The sequence below is a fragment of the Drosophila suzukii genome, chromosome X (genome assembly GCF_043229965.1).
Source record: "Drosophila suzukii chromosome X, CBGP_Dsuzu_IsoJpt1.0, whole genome shotgun sequence".
NCBI classification, from domain to species: Eukaryota; Metazoa; Arthropoda; class Insecta; order Diptera; family Drosophilidae; genus Drosophila; species Drosophila suzukii.
Genome location: NC_092084.1, coordinates 18,184,625 through 18,210,945, shown reverse-complemented (window position 1 = coordinate 18,210,945; position 26,321 = coordinate 18,184,625). Strand labels below are relative to the sequence as shown.

General features: G+C 35.8%; 2 protein-coding genes across 6 annotated transcripts in view; both read left to right on the top strand.

Moving 5' to 3' along the window:
- The first annotated feature begins 208 nt into the window (after window positions 1-208).
- LOC139353357 (uncharacterized) lies at window positions 209-964 on the top strand. Its single transcript, XM_070997296.1, has one exon. It carries the CDS (start codon window positions 209-211, stop codon window positions 962-964), a length of 756 nt encoding a protein of 251 aa, XP_070853397.1.
- A 780-nt stretch (window positions 965-1,744) lies between these two features.
- baz (par-3 family cell polarity regulator) overlaps window positions 1,745-26,321 on the top strand; it is a 40,758-nt gene continuing 16,181 nt past the window's right edge. Inside the window, exon 1 of one of the 5 annotated variants that reach the window (XM_017076219.4) lies at window positions 1,745-2,850. In XM_017076219.4, coding sequence (XP_016931708.2) covers window positions 2,731-2,850 — 120 coding nt within the window. In that variant the 5' untranslated portion in view covers window positions 1,745-2,730. The other 4 variants (XM_017076217.4, XM_017076218.4, XM_036821001.3 and 1 more) reach the window with 4 other exon arrangements.

The following is a 26,321-nucleotide window of genomic DNA, read 5'->3' as shown; positions in this document are numbered from 1 at the left end:
AAATAGTGATTCTCCTTGCTGTTCTAAGGATATCATCCAAAGCTCAAAGAATTCAGGCACTGACAATCCAATTAATGATTCTCCTTGCTGCTCTAAGGACATCATCCAAAGCTCAAGGAAACCAGGCAGTGACATTGCAAGGAGTGATTCTCCTTGCTGTTCTAAGGACATCATCCAAAGCTCAAGGAAACCAGGCAGTGACATTCCAATGAGTGATTCTCCTTGTTGTTCTAAGGACATCATCCAAAGCTCAAGGAAACCAGGCAGTGACATTGCAAGGAGTGATTCTCCTTGCTGCTCTAAGGACATCATTCGCGATTCCCCTTTAACGGAGGAGCCATCTTCCTTAAAACCAACAAAGTCGGTTTGTTCGAAGGACATCCCTCGCAAACCTATAGCCAAGGTGGTCCCGGTGGCCAAGAAATACGAAGAAGTTTTGGGTCCAGGAACGGATGCAAGCGTGGCCTGCACCCTGGCCTTTATCCGCAGGCACTCCCGGAGGACTGATGATGTATCCTCAATCAAATTCAGCCAATGCATCACTCAGGACTCACTTGCCAGCAGTGTGGTGATCTTAGGAGGAGATGAAGAGACCAACAATCGCGTCCTCGAGGAATCGCACACCATGTCTTCCTCACAAACAGTCCCCTCTGTCATTCGTCACATTGAAATGAAGACCGTGTCCTTTGTAATGCCCATGGTGGTCAAAGCACCCCTGTGTCGGTATTTTAAGGTAATACAGAACCAGAACGAAGGACTGAAAACGGATAAATGGTGTATTGCGAAAGAAACCGTTTTAGACCCTGAAAGTGCGGAATACGACTTGAATGTCGTCTACATCGAAGTGGAGAACCGGGTTCTTCTGACCTATATTGACGAGGAGAGCGCTGAGCACCTAAAGAAAATAGGTCGAATGAAATTTATGTTTTGGAAGCTCCGCGTGAACTTCTCGCCCTCGTTTTAGACTTGGACGCTTCTCAGTAGTTGTTGATCCAGAGGGAGGTGTTTTTTTCATTATTTTTCATTCTCGATGGTCAAATTCGAACAGATCGACCCGCAAGACCCTGATTCGACTGGTGATCGCTTAATAAAATAGAAAACGACCAATTTCATAATGAGTTTTAATTTAAAATATTTTGGGCGCACAGCTTTGGATCCCTTGGGACCAGAGTCATGAAAATCTGAACCGAATTTGAAAATTAAGACTTACCTTTGTGCAGTTAATTCCAAAGTAATGTTAATTAAAATTGTTGATATTTCACATCGTCATAAAAAAGTGATTTTGTATCATAACCGATAACAGCCGTTAACGCGCCGATAATAAAAAAAGGTGTGTATCCACGCTGTCACAAACGGGTATCTTAGCGAAGACATCAACATGTTAGTGTGGCCGTTCGTGTGTTTTTGGTATTATTTTAGTATATACAAAAACCTACTGACGCGGCTATTATAAAAACATCGTATCAATAATATATACATTTTTAAGAAAATATTAAATGGATAAAATACTTATCACCCGCCGGGAACAGGGATGATAAGTCAACATTGATGTTACCGATGCTTTGAAAATATCGATGACATCGATGTTCCTCCCCCTCTGTTACAGAAATCTTCTATCTCGCTTTTTTTACTGACACTTACGTTGTTGCTTACGGTTGCTTACGTTGTGCTGGCTGCGTATGTTGTTCGAATAAAACCCTAAAAAATACCCCGCAAATGCTCTTGGTCACACCGCTCGGGTAGGTAATTGAAATTTCGATCCGCCAACGAACGGTTCGTTGGAAAATCTGGAAGCGCATCGCATCAAGGCGCGCTCGTGGATTTTTTGCATTTTTTTGAGTTCAAATAGTTCGTTAATAAGAGTGGCGGTCGACCTGCGATCGAAATAAAATACACAGTTTAAAGTGGCTAAAAACGAAGAAGCGACGCCAGCGGGCGAAAAAGGAGATAACCGAAAACGAAAAACACGACAAAGCAACGTTGAAAGAGAGTAAAAAAATGATCGAACCGTAAATTCAAATGTATGCCAATACATAATGCATAGTATATAGTAATTTGACCAAAACAAACGCCAAGTGAGAGGACGAGGGCGAAAAACGTTGAAAGGAAGTAAATAGACGATCTTGGCCCGTTGTTGTTATTGCTGCTGTTGTAACTCGTTTTTTTTTCGATGCGCGCGTGTATGAATCACACCAACACAAAAAGCAAACAATAACAACAAGGCGATACGGTAAAATATGCTAAGTAAATAGCGAAAGAGAGTTGAAGTTGGAGAGAGGCAAAGCGAGAGAGAGAGAGAGAGGAGAACGCGCGGAAGAAAAAACCACACAAGTACATACTGGAAAACGATCCCGATCCTTTTTCCAGGCACGCGGCCATCTCGCTCGCACCCATGCCGCCCTAGACCAACTTTTGTTGCAGCTGCCTAACGACCAACAACAACACAGCGAAGGAGCAACAAGGATGGCGATAGCTGGAAAACGACGATGATGATGATGATGCGGTCGCAAAGCGTTGGAAAAGAGTAGCTGGAAACAAAATAGTAATAGGAAAAATTCCGAAAAATACGAAGAAAAAATAAAAATACACATGTGTAAAGACGATCGCCCAATTTAATCAAGTGCATATGTGTGTGCAAAATAGAAAGTGCATTGCAGCCAACAACAAAGTTAATACATATTGTCGAAAATCGACAGCGATAATAGTTATTGTTGATACGAAAAGTACGAAATGAAGGTCACCGTGTGCTTCGGCGACGTTCGCATTCTGGTTCCCTGCGGTTCCGGCGAACTCCTCGTCAGCGATCTCGTCAAGGAGGCCACGCGACGCTACATCAAGGCGGCCGGCAAGGTAAGGGTCTATATCTACTATAATACTATCATTATAACTATATTTAGGGATATCTACATTTCCAATACCTGCAAAAAATGATATACCACATATATCAGGGTCTAATCTGAAATAATACTGTCATTATAACTATATTTAGGGATATCTACATTTCCAATACCTCCAAAAAATGATATACCACATATATCAGGGTCTAATCTGAAATAATACCATCATTATAACTATATTTAGGGATATCTACATTTCCAATACCTCCAAAAAATGATAAATCCCATGTAGTTCTATCTATAAATATATCATTTGACAATGTAAGGGCTCATAAAATATCTTTTAGTATCAGGTATAATACCATCGATCAGGTATGATACCATTTCAAGCAACAGTACTAGGGTATATTGTACTAATAATATATATTTTTTAAATTAAGTTATTTCCATTCAGTTCTATCTTTAGATATACCATTTGACAATGTTAGGGCTCACAAAATATATTTTTAACATTAGGTATAATATCAGATATATTATCGATAAGAATGTAACAATTCATTCAAGAGTACTAGGGTTCCCAAAAAATAATAATATATCTTTATTAAAATTAATAGATCATTTACACATCACCGAGAGCACAATCCACTTACTGCCTAATTTCAGTTTTGATTTTGTATATCAAGACGATCAATTGGGGACCTGCTTTTAAGGTAGCTCATAGATAACCATACCTCCAAAAAAATATAAATCCCATATAGTTCTATCTATAAATATACCATTTGACAATGCTAGGGCTCACAAAATATCGTTTTAATATCAGGTATAATATCAGGTATACCATCGTTAAGTACATATGTAACAATTCATTCAACAGTAAAAGGGTTCGGAAAAACAATATATCTTTATTATATTAATAGAGCATTTACATATCATCCTTAGAGCACACTCCATTTATTATGGATTTTGCATATCAAGACGATCAATTAAGGACCCGCTTTTAAAGTAGCTCATAGAAAACATTATAGGCCCGTTTACTATTATATAGATTATCTGGTAGCAGTATTTTCAACATTATCACTGATTTTTTTTACACAATATATTGATAGCAGCTATATATTTATTGTAAGTAAAGAATTAAAAAGAGCTACAATTAAATGAACATACATTTTTTATGTAGAATTTTAAAACTGACTTCTCCTTTTTTTATTGTACATTTTTATATGTCATTCACTTACCCACCTCAGAAAACTGCTGACAAAATGATAATATTTAGGCCAATAAACCCAAAACTATTTATTTTTGTCAAGATTGTATAAATATTTCACTTGTTTTCTGTTGTTTAAGATATGAATACTTGTAATTATTACACACTCCCCAAGACAGCGAGCTGGAATGTTTATATAATTTGATTTACTAGTGCAAATATGTAATTAAAAAGGAAAGTGTCGTTAATGAAGTGTTATAAACGTATATTTTGTTAGACATAAACAAACTAGAGAGGGTATTATTTTGTAATTGTGTTATTAAGGTTAGGCAAGCAGGCTTACTTATTGTTTCAACTGATTTTAAAATATTTTCATAAAAAAATAATTGCTATAAAGGTATTATCTGCTCATCATTCTTCCATCGGTTATTGTATTTTTCGGCTGCATTTCTCGAGTGGTTCCCAAAAAACTCACTCCGTCATTTCTCCCGCAGTTCCGTAAACAGTTTTCTCAAGAGCGGAAACGCAGCACTTGAAAGTGATGTAATTACAGGAGAAAAGAACCCAAAAAACTGGAATTAAACCGTACAAGAAAAGGTTCTTCAATGGCGCTTATCGAGGGGTTATATAGTATATACATACATACACAAACATGCGTCGTATACCGAAGATCAGAGCGAAAAGAAACGGAGCCTAGGTAAAATATTTGAATAATGATAAGCCCCGACGAAGCCATAAAAACAAACCGAAAAATGTGAGTGACAGAGTAAAAAAAGAACACAGGGCAAGATGATAACAACAACCAACAAATCGAAGAAGAAAGAGGAGAACTGAAACGGGGAACAGAAGACTCGAATTATAATAAAAGTCAGCCGAGAATCAAAAGAACATTTTTATTTCTTTTTGAACTCGTTTGAACCCGATTTCAATCTTCGGGGCGAGTCAACAGGTAACCCCAAAAGTCGAAGGGAAAAAGGGTCGAGAAATGCACTTTACAGGGCGAGAGAACGAGGGGACCCCTTAATTAATCAGAAATAACATCTGAAATTCGTTGGGGTCCTCTATAATTAATCAAAAGTTCAAGGGGAGGGCTCGCCCGATTGTACCAGAATTTTCCAGGGAAAATTCTGATTCGAAATCAATTTCGTTGTTTTTTTTTTTAATAATGATAATGAGTTGTGTTTTCCTTTGCTTGCCGAAACGATTAAGTCATTATTTAGATGGGAAGCGCCCTGGGAAATGGGAACTTCCTATAAGAATTTGTATAGGGAGAATTTATACAAGAGCGTGTGAAAGATTCTTACAGGAACTGCTGGGTTTAAGAGGTTTATTATAACACTGGGTACATTATAGATCATTTACCCTTGAAGCTTAAAATAAAGGCACCATCATTTTAATAACCTAACCATATGCATAGGGCCCAAACCTAAAGTTAGAGGAGATAACCCAGCGTAAACGACATAATTTGTTTAATGCAGCTTAGAGAAAATGTTGCACTAATTAGGCGTTTTCCCAAACCATAAATAGTCCGAAACCGAAGGCTTCTCCCGTGGATTTCCGGTGTGGCTTTGGCATTTCGCGGGGATCGGGGTCTCGAAATGGCAATGGGGAACCTGTGTGCTGCCCGATCTGTTGCAACGTGTGTGAATTTTCGTTTGCTTTCATTGTCTGGCCAAAAGACGAAACTGTGTCAGCTGCAATTAAGTGCAAAAAACAAAAAAAGAAAAGGGGAAACAAACAGTTCAGGGGGGCAGAGTGGGTACTACCAACAGATAAGACGCTTTCCATTTCGCGATCACGTGCGCCGCCCGATTCCAGACCAAAAACCCCCTAGTAAATCCAACTTGCTAATTATGCACTTTAATGCTTCCCGATGCAAATGCAATTGAGGGAAAAAATTATGTTAAAATAATCCCACAAATGCTTATAACGCTACTAATAAATCTTTTTTCTACTAAACCTAAATCAAACTGAAATACTTTGTCTATTTTATGATTAGTTTGATCCTAACTACTTTCTATACCAAATATTAAGCCAAAGGAAACACATAAACTAACCATACAATATAACATTAAAAAAGATCGTATTCTATTTATAAAGCAGATGTAAAAATTGAAATTATGATATCCAACAGTAAACCTTTATTACTTTCCCGTCAACTGTATATTCATATTGTTTTTTTGCAAGATCAACGAAATCGAATGACTTGCAGCTAGCTGCACTTCAAATTCTTCGGCCACATGAGATACTATTGTATCTTTTATTTACTTCTGCTATTCCGAATCCCCGTACTTTTTTGCAGCTGTGCGATCAACGTTTTTTGTTTCTAGTGCTTTGTTTTGTTATTCGCTTTTCGTTTCATTATCTTTTGGCTACCAACATGTGCAAGCTCAAATGTGTGTGAGGTGTGAAGTGGAATAGGGAGAACGAGAATATGAAGAAGAAGTAGAGAAATAGAGTATTACCAACTGACCTATTGCAATTTAAGATATATAACATTGAATTTTTTTGGCACACACTGCTCCAATTGTGAGATAATTGGGGTTTTCAGTGTAGTGTCCCATTGTAACTTGGGGAATTTTTAAGGAATTGGTCTGAAATTTGGTATAGGGATTCATTTAAAGGAGGAATAGATAACTTTGTAAAAAAAATATTATAGAATATATTGTTGAATATACATTTTTTAGGAACTTCGATCATTTAAGCTCTTATAAGTTTGCATAGAGATAATTGAGATTTGTATACCCTTGCAGAGGGCATTATATTCTCAGTAAGGAGCCATTTCTGACCCTTTAATAAAGTTTATATATTTTTCGTTGTTTTTGATCATATTCAAACTACTCTTGGGTATAGCATTAATAATGATATATGAATTTCAAATTTTTCTATTTAAGGAAACTATCGGTATATTTTATTACATTTATTTTTTTATTTCAAATCAAGGTCAACATTTTTAATTCGATACGTATAGAACAAATGTCTATAAGTTCCTGCGTACCTTTAAAGATTTTCAAGCTTAACCTGCAGGTCTATAAATGCGAATGATTTGTTTGTTTACAGGCTTTGCAGTGCTAGTTAATGAACTTGAAACTGGCTTTTTAGGATCCAGCCATAAGCTATAGACTCGGTCCGAATTGCAAATTGACTCGCAGCCTACATTATTCGCATAAAAAATAGTTTAACGCTCGGCTTTGGGTTGAAGGCAATGTGATATGCGTTCTGGATTCCTTTGTTCGAGCTCGACTTTAGTGGGCGTTACGTGTTATCAAATATAGCGAGGGGCAGAAGCTCAACTCTTTACCCATTTGTTTATTTTGTTCGCCTGGGAAACCAGAGATATGGAGAAAAATAATAATACGGAGAAAAACAGCACATAAACCCAGGTTGAACAAAAAAATTCATTGAGCATTTTTCTTGTCGCTGTTGCTGAATTCTTGGCATTAAGTGGCAACAACGGCAGCAGCAAAACTTGGACTGCGAAACCAGTTTTCAACAATTTGTAAATTATTTAGTCATAAAAAGATATATCCAGCCAGCAGCTCTCTTCTCTGCATCTCTCTCGCTCTTGCCTTGTGCTGCCCTCTCGCTTGCACATTCTTTGCGTTTAAATTTTTTGATTTTTCTACTCACGCTACTAATTTTTAGCGTATTTTAAGTGTGCTCTAATTGGTTTATGCCAATAATTACGATGAAAACATGGCAGCAACACTATGAGTGGTCTTTCAAGGGGATTGTGGAAAAGCGGAAGAAGGGGGTTATTTATTTATGGGGCTTATGTTTGGGGCCAAGCTTTGACAATGGCAAATAATCGATAAATCCAAGCGGCAAACACCTTGAGCAGTTTGTTTTTATGGCCAATGGAATGCCGTAAGAATTTCGCTGGCATTTGGCTGTCGGTGAAATGTCGGCTGTAATTATGGAGCTGAGGTCGGGAAATGACTAGAAATGTGTTTGGATAAAAGTAAACAGACTTGGGTAGTATTTTTAAATAATATTTTTATACAAATTGATTATTTTTAACCAAGTAATTATTATTAAATTGTGAAAAATGGTGGTAAAAAATGTACCTTTTCCACCCGCGATCTTTTAGTTTATTCCCTTGAACAACATAGATAAAACATATTTGCAGCTGTTGGTTGAAGGGAAAAATGGGAAAATGCAAGCCAATTATGAGCCAATGTGAGAGGCCTTCCAGCAGGCTGACCTAACAGAAAAAACAAGAAAAAAAACCATTTAAGGTGGACCTACCACACGCACACGTACACCCCACCCCACCCATTTGTAGATAATCTCCCCTGGCATCTGTATTTCCCACTTGCCTCATGGGAAACTAAGAATATTATGGTAAAAATTTAAAGAAAGAGATAGAGTTTTATAATATGAAATATATATCAGTACATGGAACAAACAAATATAAATGTAAGAAAGAGTTCTCAAGAAATGTACCCATTCAAACGATTGAAAATATATTACTTAAAGCCCAAAGGACTTGATTTACAAGTTGCTTGGAGTAACACAAGTTAAACGCTGCAAAACAAACAACTCCAATCAAAATTCTTTATCGTAAAAAAGTCAAAGCAATATAATGAAATGCCTGACTATACTAGAGCCCGAACCCCTGCCCCTGCCACGCCCCCTGCCTCACCGCCTTTCCTCGGGCGTCAGGTAGCACTGTACTACGTATCATATATATATATATGTAGTATAGTATGTAGGCCCGTACCCAAACCCAAACTCAGACTCAAACTCAGAAAAACTCGACTCTTGGGGGTTGTGACTGCAGCTATAATAGTTTCTGTTTTGTCGGTTGGCATGACAACAACCTGATTACACGTCTGTATATATTTCTCCATTTTGTGTATATACCTTCTTATATAGATGGCAAAAACAACGGACTACAACAAAATAGCAGTTGACTGCGTCATTTTGCTATATAGCCAGGCCATAGATATTATTATTGCAGTGCATTGTGGGCTGATTCACTTGGCCACGCTACCAAATTAGGAGCGAGAAATTCAATTGAATTATCGTTTCTCCACTCACAATATATATAGTATTTTATTTCTAGCTCTATTTGTGTGTAATTGAAATTGGAAATAATTTCAAGTGACACCCACACTCGCCGATATCGCAGACATTGCTCGCCCACGGGTTCTTCGATTAATTATATTATTCTACAAACTGCAGCGATCGATCGGATATGGAATTACTATTCCAATTGCCAGTTGGTTTTCCCAGAAAAGAACTCGCTGAAAAAGGTTCGGTTGCCGAGGGTTTCTTTGAATTTTAACGATGGAAAAGGAAACTTAAAACTATCCAAGGGTAGTCTGGAAATGTGCCCTTTTAATCACGTTTTAGTTTAGTTTAGTTCTTAAAGAAACCTATTATCCATTAAGTTATATAGTATTTGCCTCAGTGCTTTTATTAGTCACCAGAACTCATTGATTTGAAATTTATTGCACCTTTTGATTATCGATTTATTGAGGTATTGTTCTTTATCCCCTCTAATTTCCCCCCACTATTTCTCTCGTTTGTTTACTTCTCATACCTTGCTAAATTGTTTTCCCCTTATGGACAGGAAAACTCAAATTTGGTTTCGATATTGTGTTTTTTAGGAAAAGGGGTTATGAATGGAGTATGGGTTTACGAGGGAGAATGAGGGGTATAAATCGACATTTTTGAATTGCATTTGCATGCCTGGCACGATTGCACGATTGTTGTTGTCTTTGGAAAATAGCTGCCTTGAGCTGCATTTTCTATGAAAATCTCCCCGTTTCCCTTTTCATAAAGTCTATAGGTCATTAGGGTGGACCCATCTTCGCCGGAAACTATTACTTTTTGATTGATTGATATTGAACAAAGTCAATATTATTTCTAGTTCTATACACTTTTTTCTGTGTAACCCAAAATTTTCACATCTACTTTCTGGGGTTCAATCTAAAGTGCATTTTCGTTTCGTTTCTGTATCGTGTAGAATTACAAAACATTTTATTGCCACACTAATTGAGTATCTATTTTTAGTCACGCACGTGTGTGCGCACCCACCGCCCCTGACCCCTGACCTCCGGCCACGCCTTACGCGTGCCGCCCCCTTTTCTTGTTTGTTTTTTTATAAAGGTGGTTCACTGTTTTTTGCGGTGGTTCGTGTGCTCTAGGTGGGTTTGGTTTGGTGTTGCTTCCGTTTTTATATACACTTTGGGATGCATTTCAGGATCCGGGGGTTAATACCCATTAATGGAAGAGGGAGTAGCAGCTGCTGTTTGGGTTGCAGCGACGCCTTTAACAGCAAAACCAACATGCTAAAGGTAAAATTAATTGGTTAATATTGTTATTGGACATGCTTATGGCAGCGGAAACATCGAAACAACACACCTACCGAAAAGCATCGACCTCTGACCAACCCACCAACCCCACTCTGACTTTACCTTATTTATTATTATTATTATATCATTCGAATTAATGAGAAGTAATGAGAGTTCAAGGTGGGGAGCACCACTCTACGTCATATTCATGCTTGGTTAGGTCGCCAAGGTGGCTCAAAAGATCATAAAAGACAAAAAATTGGAAGGTGGCAGTGCGTGTGTGTCGACAAGCTCCATTGAAGAGGAACCCTGGGGTCAAGTGCATAATAGTTGCCAAATAGTTCAAGTTCAAGATTAGGTTTTGAACTAAAGTTTTGTAATTAAAGAAAAAAATATTTTTTTAATTTAGATTTAAAAAATGGTATTTAAATATGTACAGAATATTATAAGGGATGCCACAGAAATCTCTTAGCGTTGAATTCCATCTAAATTCTGAGATTCTCTATAACAATTTTTGGTATAAAATACCTATAAATACTAAATAAATAAATAAATACTAAAATACCTATAAATACCATATAAATACCCAAATGACTGTATTACACATATGTATTGAAATTACCCTTTAATTAATTATGCATTTACATTTCAATTAATTTTGTCTATTTTATCCCATTGATAAATCTTCTTGAATTCCCATATTATTATTAAGTGGTTCCTGTTCCGTGCTTTTCAATAAAGTCCGGTCTAAAAAACACGGCACATTTAATGATTTGTTTATTTATATCATTTTTTAATTGGGCTTTGTTCGAACTAGTTTGGTTTTGTTTTGTCATCAAACAAAAGTGGCAACACGAGGAATACAAATAAACCGACAGCGCTTAACAATGCACCGATCTGCTGGTCAGTGGAGCTCGAGTGGGCGTGGCATTTTCCGCCCACCGCCGCCCGCTTCCCGGTCTCAATTTTTTTTTTCGTTGCACAAAAGCATTCTCTGTGCAGCAACGTGACGTTTTCGGGTAATGAGTAAGCGCGAAATAAACACGGTCTCTCAAACACTGATAAAAATTAAAAAAACAAAAAAAATACCAACTACATATATTTAAAATCTGTCGAAAACTTAAAGAAAGATTAAATATACTGGTTAATAAATTAATAATTTATTCTTCCATAAGATTTATAATTATCACAGCATTCAACGTTTAAATGTAAATTAAAGTCTTATTTAGCTATAAAATGAGGTATTCATTACTAGATCCTTTTTCAGTTTTGTGTTTTAGGATTGCTAGAATTTTTTGTGAACTCAATTGCCGAGAAATTTAAATTGAGTACCTTTTGTCACAATTTGTAAACCAATCTATTCCGATTTTTTATATAATTTTTTTATCGTGTAAATATAGCATGTTGTATACCATATACCATATACCGTACCCCCAAAAGCGTTCAACCGATGGCGATCGCACATGCCTGATATAGGCACGTATCGGAATGTAGCATATATGCGTGTATACATTATACATTTTTTTTATTTTTTTTTTTTTTGGCGAGTGTTTGCCAAAAGGGTTGAGTTGGGTCAACTACCCATACCCGAGAGCGTATGGTACCCATCGCCAGTCATCGGCAGTCGCGGCGTCACCATTCATCGGCCATAAAGTACCCACTCATACGAGCTCGAAAACGGTTGTTTGGTTGGTCAATCTTGCACTTCATTCCCCGGTTCTTCCATTCCATTTGATTTCAAACCGCTGAATTCCCAGCCAACAGAATTGCCGGGTAGCCCAAACCAGAGACAAACTGTGTTGCAATTATCAATTACTCATTAACCATGGATGAGATAAGCAGTACTTTGGTTCTGGGTTGTATCTATAGGTTCTGCATTATAAAATATTTAATATTTGGCAACATTCTGTTGATATTCTTAGTAATATTACATGGAAATATTTTATAAACAGTTCTTTGGTTCTGGTTATACATACCTATAGGTTCCCCATTACAAAATATTCAATATTTGGCAAGATTCTGTTGATATTCTCAGTAATATTACATGAAAATATTTTATAAACAGTTCTTTGGTTTTGGTTATTCATACCTATATGTTCTGCATTATAAAATATTTAATATTTGGCCACATTCTGTTGATATTCTTAGTAATATTACATGAAAATATTTTATAAACAGTTCTTTGGTTTTGGTTATACATACCTATAGGTTCCGCATTATAAAATATTTCATATTTGGCAATATTCTGTTGATATTCTTAGTAACATTACATGAAAATATTTTATAAACAGTACTTAGGTTTTGGTTATTCATACCTATATGTTCTGCATTATAAAATATTTAATATTTGGCAACATTCTGTTAATATTCTTAGTAATATTACATTAAAATACTTTATAAAAATGTATATATTTTTGTTTTTATAAATTTTAAAACCATAGAAAACCATTACAAACACTTATAAGAATGGTTATGACATAGCTGTTATTTTTTTTAATATTCCACAATATTATTATATTAAATATATGAGTGATTTTACTCCCTTTGAAGGGCATTCTCCTACTCGCATTGCCAGCTCCTGTGTTTATTTTCTTAACGTTTTTATTTCATTTTCAATTTGTGTAATAACCAAAAACGTAAGACTCAAAGCAGAACGTCGCTCACGTTTCGGTGATAAAGACAAAAATAAACCAAGCAGTAGAAATCGACAAAAAACAGCATTTTTCTTCTCGATGATGCAAAACAAAAAACGAAGAAAAACGTCTGACTGGCTGGAATGTCGAGTGAATTGGCAGCCAACGGTTATTGAGTTCAAAAAAAGGCAATAAGCTTGGGTTGCGCTCATTTTGGGCTAGGTCAGTTCAACTTTGGCGGGCAATGAAAGCCGATACTTTGGGAAATCAAATAAGCGGAGCCATTAATTTCGATCAGCTTTTGTGCGGCTCTAATTAATAAATGTTTTTATAAATGTATTTATGTAAACATGTGTCAGCCGGCAGCCCGAAATGAACATTTGACTGAGTCACACACGTTGTATTGGTATATTTCCCCCTAAATAAAAACTAGCTATCGTTTTTTCTCTCTTTCTATTTGTATTTATCCAGGTGTTTCCTCTGAAAATAAAAAAGCCAACGACGTGAAATTTTTACAAATGATTCATCCAAAGGCGAGCAAAAGAGAGAGATAAATAAGAAGTAGTGCCGAAGAATTCAGCCGATGAAGGCCATCGCAAAAGGCTGTAAAGATAGTCTAGTCTTGGCTTTGGCTTCTCTTGGGTTTTATTTTATTTTTAAATTGTATTTTTTTACATTGTGACCGCTTTTCGTAGGCGCTGCACGTGCAAGCGCTTGAATGAAAACGAAAAATAGGAAGCAAGGCGAGCTGAAGCGCAAAAGGTAACGCCGATGGTTAGAGCCCCTCTATAAGACCTATAAGACCCTCTAAAAGCCCCCGCAATTGGGACACGCCCAGGCCAAATTGCGCACTTGCCTTCCCAGCTTGTTTGATTAATTAAAGACAGTCAATGTTAGCCAAGATGAATTTTCTAGAAATTAAAAAAGCACTTTGATGATGAAAATAGCCGATATCTAAGATATCATAGAAATTTGACCTCTTAAAGATGCAAAAAAAAAACAATTTATTTAAAACCAGAACTAAAACTGTGATTTAATTAGAGTGTAAAACGTTTCTACTTATAAAATATATTTAATGAGTTTCTAATATTTATAAACTATACTTTGAAAAAACTATTTAATAAAAATATGCTGATATCTTAGATATTGAAGAAATTTGACATCTAAAAGGTGCAGGAAAACCCAATTTATTTAATACCAGAAATTAAGTCGTAATTCAATTAAAGTGTAAAACGTTCCCACTTAAAAATATATTTAATGAGTTTTTAATATTTATAAACTATACTTTGAAAAAAGCATTTTATAGATTTGAAGTAATTTTAACTCATTAAGATGCAGAACAAAACGATTTATTTAATACCAGCAATAAAGTGGTCATTTAAAAAAAAAAATTTAATGAATTTTTAATATTTAGTGGGTCTTTTACTAGACATAAAAATATACTTCGAAGAATACATTCTACATTTAATAAAAAATATATCTGGATACTTCCATAATAATATAATAAATATAACTTGATATCTCCATAATATCTCCATAATATCTCCATAATAATATAATAAATATATCTGGATATATCCATAATAATATAGCAAATATATATTCGATATTTTCTGGTTAAACATTTAGAGGTTCCACTGTACTTTGAGCGGGGGCGATGCTCTCTGCGTCGCCGCTCTTTATTTTTTGCATGCCTGCCGCGCTTTTGGCTCTCTCATTTTCTCATTCTGCGTTCGCGCAATACGAAAGACTGAGGCGACAAACTCGACGCTGGCGGCAAATGGCGGACGAAGAGAAAAAGTCGTTCCAATTGAGCAGGCTATCGCATATATACATTTGTGTGTGTGGGCACTGGGGTGTGTGTATAATGCACCCACATGCCACAACAATAAAAGTAACAACAACTTTGGCCTGGCCTTGAAATTGCTTAGCAACAACAAAAGGCAACAACACAACTATTTTGCACGCCTTGAATTTAAATCGGAGAGCAAGTAAGCAAAAATAATAAAAAATTCTTCTTTGGCTTGGCCGTAATACAAATAATACACGTGTTTATAAAATAAACATTAATATTTGTGTATAAACAAACATATTTTTTCTTTATATTTTTAAAGAATAGTTGCCTGTGCAAAGTAAACCATTTAACCCAATTCAAAACAAAGTTTGGCTTCTCAGCTTTTTATTATCTAACAAAAACAGTCACATTTTTTTTTTCAAATTTCTAGCTTTCCTTTGGTTTTATTTATGGCCCAAAGTCACCCAAATACTTTCCATTTATTTTCGGGGAATGCAGAGACAAACGCTCCCTCTCCACGCCCCTCATAATTTCTAAGCATTTTTGGACATTTAATTTCACTTCCATGAACAATAAAAAAAAATCAAGCATACCAGAAAAAAGTAAAATTAATTTCTATATAGAAACCTTTTTTTTAAACCCCAAAAAAAAGCATAAAAAAATATTTGTCATCACATTGTGGTTGCCTTTGTGCATATTTTGTTTTCATAGTTTTTGTGGACTTTATTTTTTGACTGTGTTTCTTTATGATAATTGTTATTTGTGTTGAAATTTTTGTTCATTTTTGTTGGCTGCACACAAGCCAGCTTATGAAATCACATGAACTTTTGCACAGGCCTGTTTTGGTTCAGGGTTTTTTGTTTTTTGGCTGATCAAATTCCTTTAAGAGTCTTACGTAGCCGGAATTCTAGACGAAAAATGTTTAGCTCGCAAATAAAGTGACATTTTTATGTTTATGATTCCACAGCACAGGAACCAAGCCCATAAATTTTTCTAATTTCGTTTTAATGTTGTGTGGACTGTCGTTAGGGGAAATTCCTGGAATTGGGAATCGTTTGACCTGGGACGGAGTTCTCTCATCCACATCCATTACAATGCAGGTCTCTCTTGAAGGTAGAGATAAAAAGAGGGTGTGGCGGCGAATATCTATCTATATATATATAGATATAGTATGGGTATAATAGAAAGGGGCTTTGTTGTAGTTCTATTTGAAGTACATATTTAAGTGGCATTTAGCATGAAATTGCGATCCCTTTGTTTGGTGGCTGTGTTTGTTCTGTGACTTAAAAAGGAAGCTTTCATTTAACGCTTTCTACGGTGGTACAGTGGGGTCTTAAGAATTACTGATAGAGAATCCACTTTTATAGCAAGGTTTAGGGAGGAAATTATTAATTTAATTGTCTATAAGGGATATGACGATAGTTAGATGAATGTATTTGTTATGTTGTTACGTTCTTAAAATTATTAAAATATGAACTAAATATATTTTACTATATATGTATATCTTTTTTAAGGATACACCGTAATACCATCGTTACATTAATAATAATACATTTTAACAGCTTTTTAAAGCTCTTGGAAGAAAAACGTATAACTACAAAAATTGGAATTTCCGTATGCCAATAAACACATTTGTTTATCTTGCTAATTTCACAATAACTTATCACTGTTTTTCACTGTACCCTTCGTTATGTGTCATGCGACACACATAAATGTAAATCTCGCTTAAGTCTTTTCTTTGTGCGTGTGCGGTGTGTCGTCTCTTTTTTCAATTCCGCAAACAATAAATTATATTGTTTTTGGATACCCCGGCGATGAGGTGAATAAGAATAACAAGAAGCCTTTCTTCATCTTACATTTCTCCTCTCAATCTTTGCTTTTGTTTGCCCAGCAGAGGAATAAAGATAATAAGAACAGTCTGAAAAGAAATCCCCAAAGCGGCATCCAGTTACCAAATACAGTAAACACTCGTAAATTTGAATAAAGGGTTTAATTTAAATGATAATTTTATTTTTCAAAAGATTTCTTAGAGTTGAAGAAAGGTTGCCAAGCTAAACAAATAGTTGAGTATGTTATTAAACACCTATAATATAGATTATTAAAATCTACTATAAATGCAATTTAGTGCTGTATTTTCGGTTATATCGATAAATCATAACGATAATTATTTTTATCTTCAAAGCTTGAGTTTTTTATGGTCCGCACTGTACACTTTTCTCACCGCTTTATTGTTCGGGTTTTCCTTTGTGGTTTTGGGAGGGGACCCAGTTGATGGGATTACTTTACCTTTTTCACTTGATTGATTGGATGATTGATTGACTGATTGAGTGAAGTTGCAGCTACATCTCTCAGTTTTTATCTTCAGCTGGTTTGCCTTGAAATAAATGCGTTTCCTTCGTTTCTTTTTTTCCATTTCTGTTTAGTGTCGCTGTCTTGGCCTTTTCTTCTTCCATCACCTGTTGCTGTCTCACTTTCACTCAAAGTGACTATCTCTTTCTTCTGGCTTGGCTTTTGCATAACCGCGATTGAACAAGCTTTTGTAATGAACTCTGACCCCCGGACTCCCCTCCCACTTTCGTCGCCCCTTTCAACATGTTGATGGCATTGCGGAAATTCACACACATTAAATATAACCAAAAAAGATACAAAAAAAAAGACGCAGGCCAAAACGAAAACAACAATTTGAGCTTGCGCAATATCCGATTGGTTTATTGTTGTCTTGTTTTAGTTTTAATTTTTTTTTTTAGTTTTTTTTTTAACTAAAGAGGAAGAAGTGACCCAAGCCAAGCCGCTTAGACAATTACAATTGGGAGCGCCTTGTGTTTTTCTAGATACTTTTTTCCTAGCCTCTCTGGGTCAGGTTTTTGTTTTTACTTCGATTTGTTTTGTTGGCGCTAAATGACTTGGCTAAAAAAATGGAGGAAAACACAAGATAAGTGCTCTAAATGGGACAAATAATGATGAATCACTGGATCACGTTGCTAATGGGATTAGTTGGGTAATAATTACTCATCAGCTAGATTTTATAAAAAGTAGGTCTTTAAGCTTATCAAATGATTAAGATGGTAGCTTAGATGGTATAGTATATAAAGTAAAGCTTATAATCGTTAAACAAGTAACCATCTAGAATGTAAAAATACCTAGCAACGATTAGTATTCAGTTTACGTGTCTTGTCTATCGCTTAATTTCTGTCGCATTTCCCAGAATTAGCTTGGCACATTCCCCATGGACGTATTCCCATTAGGTAAATAGTTTCTCCTACCGAAAATATATCCACAATCCAGGATCCTCTGCCTGTCGCACATTTTAAAATTCAGAGCAAGCAGATGCATAAATAAACGTCAGAGGCATTCGCTCAAATATGTCAGGGGTTTGGCTTGGCTTGGTTCTTGGGTTCGGTTCGGTTTGGTTTGGTTTTGGTTTAGTTTTGGTCCTACCCATTCTCCAATACCCATTCCCATTCCCAATGCTTCCCTGCCTTTGACGATGCAATTCCTCTCACGTTTCCCTCGCTCACTGCGTGTCAAATCAAAGTGCGACTTGAGTGCGGCTCCCCAAAGATTTCCCTCCAGCCCGTTCCCCTGGTAATCCCATCCATATGGAGGCCCCACCCCCAACACACGACAACAAACGGCCACGTACAGTGGAACCTGTTTAATTGAAACATTTTACTCTTCTGTTAGTATTTTTTGGATTCATTTAAAACGTAAATTTCATTAGTTGGGCATTTAAAATACCGAAAAAAGTTGGACAATTTAGTATATTATTAGAATTTAGAACAGAAAAACATAATATTATTATTAAACATAATAATGTGCTAGTTACTACTTTTAGATCGAACGCATTTTTTTTTTTCATTTTGACCCCTAATAAAAATAGTAAAACTATAAATAACTTTTTTTTTTATTTTGACCCATAATAAAAATAGTAAAACTAAAAATGACTTTCCCAAATTAAAATGGAAAAACTATTTTTTTTTTTTTCAGTATAACATATAAATTTATTTTGTACATTGTAAATGTAGAGAAAGGAAATAATAATAAATTTAATTTATTTGCCTTAATAAAATAAACCCCAAAACTATACCATTTCTAAAAATGTTTAATAATTGTTATTACTGTACTACAGTAACCACACAACCGCAACAACAACAGCAGCTAGTCACGAGCCGCCGACTTTAAGCCGCTTGTAATTGATCGTGTCTTTGACATTAGAAAAACATTTTCCTCTTCAACCGCCCCGCCCCCCCGATTTTCCAACCCTCCTCCTACGCCCCGCCACATTTTTCCCCGGCTTTTCCTATGTTTTCTTGTTGTTATTGTTGCTTGTTGCATGAAAATGTAACGCAAGCACGAGACATCGTCATCCGTCGACCAACTGGTGCACGGTGGCTAATAAAGCGCACGCAGCGACAGTAAATCCACTTAGCGGTGGGTGGTGGGGTGAGGTGGTGGGCGGTGGGCGGTGGTGGAGCGGCGGAGAAACAGAAAGGAAGCCGCACAAATGGTCCAAAAGATTCAGAGAGTGTCAAATGAAATGAGACGTGTCCGGAGCAACAGGCTAAAACAAAAAAGCAGGGGAAAATAGAGAGGAAAATAAACAGTACGCTACCAATACGGTGAACTTACTAATAAATACTAATAAATAGTGCTAGTGCAATAAAATATAAATATATTCCCAGCTCCAGCACTAATATATTTATTTTTAGATCATATCATTAGGATCATATATCACTAAAAATCATTTGGAAGCATAAAGGTTATGTAACTATAAAACACAAATATTTATAATAACTATATATATAACTATAATATTCAATAGAACTATGGAAAATGCAATATATAAGAGTGTTGACCTTATAGAATGCACACTGTATGTGTGGGAGGTGAACAAAAAAAATAAGGAGGGAGCCATGACTAATTTGCATTTAACATAAAGGTCTCACAAATGCTCAATAAAGAATAATTAAAGTTTTTCTTTTTAATTTAATGGCACATTTATGAAATCGAATGGTTGTTTTGATTAGCTTTTTAGTAATGTATAAACGAAGGGCACATATGTATATATATTTATAAGAAATAAAGCTTTAAGATATGCTATTTGAAAATTAATACTAGTCCTACTTAGTTTAAGATTTTTTCAACCATACGTGAGTTTTATTTCTAAGGCATTTATAAGAATTGTTATCGATAGAGGAACATGTAACCTAGTTACTTACACATATTGCTGTTCCAATTTAGTGCCTACCCCAAAAATAACCCATAAAAAATAGTGTCGGTAATCTAAAACTAATTTTCTTTTCCATTTTTATCTACTTGCAGGTGAGATAACAGCTAGTTAATTGAAATGAAAGCGGGTGGGGTACGAACAGGTATGCCGCATGGATGACCCACTTGAACGAGCATTTATTTCCACTGACAAATGAAATGCAAGCACCTAACTGACACATGCCATGGGTGCAGTGAGTCGTAGTTGAGTTGTAGTTGCGGTTCCAGAATGCAGAGATTCTACTTATGTGTGTACATACAGAAATATGTATACACATAACTAAACTAGACTAGAGAGGGCTTGCTAGAGCGGAGTCTTGCCTCCAATGCTATAGCTTCCCATATCTTATCAGCCCCCACAAATCGATGCATGTTGCAAGCCCAACAACCCCAAAAAAAATAACAAAAATCAACAAAATACCAAAAAACACAAGGGGAAGCAACAAACACGATTGAAGTAAATGGGACGCGGGGAAACCAAACAAATGCCAAAAACTAATAAATTATTTATGTCTTGGGAAGAGGCACAGAAAAAAAAAACAAAAGCAACAAAACGAGCAAAGACAATATATTTAGTACACACAGATATATTCTAAAGATTACAGAAAAATTAAGAACATTATAAATTTTATAAGTTCTATTGTATCAGTCCTATATCTAACTTTTACAAATTTAAATTACACTTTTATGCCCAGTTTTTAGATCTGAATTAGATTTTTTTTATTCCGAAAACCCCATATAAATGATCCATCTACTGTAACTTACATATTATTTTACGCAGTCCACCAATACGCCAAATGATTTTAGCGGCCGTTGGCTGAACGTATGTAGTTTAATAGTTGGAAGCCTAGGTGTCGCCACTTAGTTTCATGTTTAATGTTTTTTATGATCATTTTAAACGTTTATTTTAACAATTAAACGAAAGCAGCCATATTTATTTCGAAAAAAGTTGATTTAATTGGCATAAAATATATTTTGAGCAAGATAGACAGAATTAATTCAGTTGATATTTAATCATTTGAAAAGCACAGTTTTAAAGCAATTGCATGATCTTTTCCACCAGAGGTCGTCAATGATTTAAAACTTGCAACCTAGATGGCGCCACTTTATTAATAGTGTGTCTTTGAATTTTAAACAAAATCTAAATAATAGTAAATAAAAAGTAAAAGAGAGTGCGACCTTGAGGTCAACGAAGCGCAACAATTACAGCATACTGCCCACTTTTCTACATATATTTTAGACCGCAAGTGTAAGCTGCAGAACAAAACAAAACCGAAATAATCGAAACGGAACGGCAAACAAATCAAAACACTCCAAAAAGCCATCGAAAATTGGGTGAAATGGTGAACGAACTTAACATTTTTTTCGGGTGCACCTGTGTGCGTCCATATCTATTGTTTTAACACACACTAAAACACTAAAACCCAGATGCTGAGACAATGGACCAGTCGAGCAACTTTGTTTTAAACACGCGAAACTGTGAAAAAAAGTTTAAAAACGAGACCAGCTGCTTGAAAACAGCTGAGAAGGTTTTCAATAACGAAACCACCAACTTTTCAGTTACAGAGAAAAAAACATAAATATAGATTGATTACAAATAGGTAAAGGGGGTTTGAGTGAGTTTAACTAGAAATTTAGGGTGTGCTTACAAGGAATTACATATGGGCAATACTTGAACACTTTTCAGATGTTTTTCCTTATGGTTGACTATTAATTACAAACATTTTAGGGCTTATAGAGGCTTAATCTTAATTTCAATTTTGATAAGCCATTTAAATTCTTTTTTTTTTTGTAAGTGATAAATTAGTTTAAAGAAGGAAAACATATTTTCCGTGTACCTCGTTATATATTTTCCCACCTCCCCTACGGCTTATTGCTCATTAGTTATTGTGTGCTCGCATTTTGGCTGCTGACAAAGCTTTTTTTTTTGTTTGTTATTTCTTTTAACCGAACGGAAGTTTTGGGTGCTTCAGGTTTTACAGTCACTGGTCAAACAATGGGATTTTGTAAATGAATGAATGGGACAGCCACAGAACGGTGAAGATCTAATTGCTAAAGAAAGGAAACTTGGGATTTGATTGATGACTCACCAATGGAGTGATTGAGTGGTTTGCCAGCGAAGAAAAACCTGTGCGAAATGAATTAATTAAATGCAATCAGAACTTGATGAGCTTCAGCTCACACACGAATACAAAAAGTGACCACTCACTCTTTCTCTTCATTTTTATGCGGATACATAATAATAATAGCGCATATAGTACCAACAAATCGAGTACAGTGATCTCTAGGGAGCGAACACAGGATTATTTACTTTTAATGGGGAGAATGCATTTTACTATCGATTTATTTCTTGGGAATTAAAAAATAAAATCTATAAGACTATTATTACTGCGAAATAGGTTTACTTGGTAGGACTATATAGAATTCGGATCAACTAAAATCTTAAAAAATCAAAAAGATACTTTTGATATTTGTTAAATATATAAGATTTAATAACTGAACCATTACTGTACTTATAAGTCTGACCAACAAATTGAATTTATGTATTTAATTTTTGTTATATTTTTTTCTTCTGCTTTTTCGTTTCTCTCATTAATTATGCGAATGTTGGCGAGTTTTTCCTCCGCTTTTGCAGTTGTTGTTCGTGGAAAAAGGAAGCTTTCCAGTTCGTTTGGTTTCATAGCGCGAGAATTTCAGCTGAAAACGGAAAAAAATGCCTAACAAACTAACAATTGCAAATGCACTCGAAGGCCGGCCCATTGTTGTTCTTTTTGTTTCCGATGGTGCGGTGCTGTTTTGGTCCCAGAAAATAAGTTGGAAAAGGAAACTGCTAATGATGATGATTACCATCCACTATCCCAACCGACCAACCAACCGACCATCGTCATTATCAGGCGTCGCCGACATCGTCGTCAATCGTTCTTGGCATTTTGTGTCTAGTTTGCCTTCCTGCCAGCAACAACAAGAACATCGCATAACAATGCCAACGACGTCCTGGCGTCACATTCTGCGCTTCCCTACTCTTTGTTTTTACCCCACCTATGCGTATCCCCTGAAACCCTGGCCCATTCCACTTAAATTTGCATTCAGTGCCGCCCAGAAGGGCGTCGGGGTATATGGATTATTCGGTTCCATGGGTCACCTATATTTATATATTATATTTCGGTTTTTATTGGATTGCACATTGTTCAACCGATAAACTTGAGTAAATCTTTTATAGTATAGAGAATTCTGATATTGAGAACAATGATACCAAAAGGTACTTACACTGGTTTTAAGAACAAATGTTCTCAGTTCAAGAACAATGTTCTTGAATATTTATCTGTGTTTACTAAATTCCCTATGATATCTTTTTTCGTATCGTTTTTGTGCCATTTGATAATTAAAAAATGCTTTAAAGAGATGGATCCTTTTGTCATTAGATCTATTTTGTTTAAATCACATTTCTCTGTAATTAGGGTATTATAAATTCGATTCGAAATTCCACATTCTAGGCACTTGTTGCTGCTTCTAATTTTGCTGTTGTTGTTGTTGTTGTACTGGTTGCATCCCCTTTTCCTGCTGTTTTTTTTTGTTTTTGCGCATTTGAGTTTGCGTTCCGCTTGACAAAGTTCTTCTACGCAGTGTTTGTTGTTGCTATCTTTACCCGGTGGTCATTTGCCAACAGTTTGAGAGCCACTGACGCCGCCTGCACTTGACAAGCGCAGGTGAAAAAGAGAGTACGTTCTCTCAATGCACTAAAAAAATATTTTTCATTAATATGTGTAAAATGTTTCTCTGTGTTTTGGTAAAGAAAGGTTTTGAATAAAACCAAAATAGATAATTTATCACTTGCAACTTTGTTTCTCTGTGTTAATAGTTTCATTTAAACCAAACGCGAATTCTTCAGATCTTTTAATTTATGTATTTTGGACACTTAAGTAAATTATACACGAATTATTCAGCTCGGTTAGTTTATTTATTTTGCACACCTTTATGAATAAACCGCGAATTCTTTAGCTGCATAGCTAATAGTACCACAATTTTGTTCTTTCTTTTTATTGTATTTACTTACATATTCTTTGTTAGAAGACAATTTTAAATTAGCTATAACCTATATTTTTGTAGCTATTGCTCCTTTTTTTAATATAAGTACATATTTGACATACCCTTGTGATTGATTTTCTAAACCAAGGTTTTCTTTTGTAAGCGTTATTTTTGCCAGTGCAGCTTGCTCTCACCGACTCGCTCACTCACCTGCGATCGCTCGCTCTCCCTCTCTTTCTCTCCGGCGGTTGCGACTGGTGTGTGTTTTGTATTTTGTTTTTGCGACCGGGACGGGACCGTCGTCCGCACTTTACTTCACTTCGCTGTTGAAATGCGTCGTCGTCGGACGTCGCCGTCGCTGGGTCGTCGGTACCTCAATTGTTTAGCACAATTGTTTTAACGGTTCGAATTCAAGTGCAAAATAAAATAATACAACAACATAAAAAAACAAGTGAAAAATTCGTATTTTTTTGTGTTCTGTTCAAGTGCCAAAAAAGTGAAAACTTGGCATTGCCACAGTTTCGAGACCATTGTGCTTTTGTTAAAATAGCAAGAAAATTAAGGTTTATCCACGGCTGTTATCTGATAAAGAACGAGATACACATCTAAACACGACACAAAAACAGTTGAGATTAAATTCCAGATAACGCAAAAGTTTCCTATTTAATTATGCGAGAGGCGCAAACACTTGTTGTTAGGGGTGATTCTTCGTTTTCTTATAAAGGTTTTCTTGTGCTCAGTTTCCCATGACGATCAAGGAAATGCAGGAAATGTCTTGACATGCACACAAATACACTCGGGAAAATTACAAACAATAGGCAAACTACTCATTTAAATGGGTTATATAAATTTTTAAGATCTAAAGAGTCTAATATTCTTTATAAACTACTATGCAATAATGGAGTTCTTCAAAATTTCTCGAAACATCTTCAAATGCTATTACCTAAAAGGCACCTGTACTTGGAAGGCGTTCAAGAGTGGGAACCTTCCCACCATATGTTTTATGTTCCCTTTCTTGCTGTATTTATTTTTGTAACCTTTTGGTGGCTTCTTCTGAGGATCGGATCCTTTGACCTTTTCATTTATCTTTCTCCTACCTTCGTCGTTTCCTGAACCATTACGACAGCTAATAAAACCATTTGGGTTTCCAATTTCAGTTGATTTTACAGCGGGTAATTAGAACCAGACATTCCCACATTTTTACGGGTCGGATGGCAATGGAATTTTCTTTAGGATAGGGTTTCCCAAAAAAGTTACATCCTCGGATTATGTTTAATAGGGATTATTGCATTACTTTACCACTGTGTTCCCCCCATTATACCTTTGTTTTCCTTCCATTTTTTCTTTGGATTGGTTCAATAACATTCTTATCATGAGTTAAGGTTTGAGGAAAATTCTAAAATTGGAAATACTTGCGATTACCACTAATTGAAATTCTTTTGGTTTTGTCGCAAAACATTTGAATCATTGTGTTAGGTTGAATACAACTTCAACTTGAACATACTTTGCCAACTTTTTTGACACTTGTTGATATCCGTTTTTGAATGCAAGTTTTATACTGGGACTATCTTTAAATCCAACTTTTATGGGTTTAAATATCTCATATTTGAACCAGTTTTATTGAACCTATATTGTTTGAACATTTTTAAAGAGCCTCGTTTCTCTCCAGATATAATCTTCTGGTAATTAAATTCAAGCTGGGGCAGTTTAATTAAAAATATAGTTTATCCCGAGTTCCAGGAAGTTCTTTGAAATGTGTATCATTTTTTCCATATCACCATTTGCAACTGAAGCCTTGAGAATTGAATATAGCCTTGATTGCAACGACTTTCACTTGGCAGGAATGCCGCAAAGAACAAGAATTCGCATCCGAATGGGAACGAGAACTAAAACTGAGGCTAAAACTTGGTGTCGGAGCAGGTTGGAAGCCCGGGAAGCCAGGGGCGTGGCCGGGGGCCAACCGAAGGGGGTGGTTCCACCAGTTGGAGTTGCCGCTTGAGTTGAGCTTGTGGTTGGCCTTCACTGACTTTGGCATCGATTGGGTGGGTTTGACCCACTAGAATGGTTCCACATATGTATAGACCATGGTATGTATGGCCTTTTCTGCGTGCCTTCGATTCTTGGCGTTAATCTTATCGTTCTGCACAGATAAAATAACTTTCGGGTTACGGTTGTGGCTTCGATTTGATAAAATATTTTTGCTATTCGCTGTGTACTTTTCTATTTTTCGGATCCTTGGGTTATTCCAAACGTTCG

Excerpts from the sequence above, each read along its gene's own strand:
- LOC139353357 (XM_070997296.1), top strand. The coding sequence starts at position 209 with ATGAGTGATTCTCCTTGTTGTTCTAAGGACATCATCCAAAGCTCAAGG.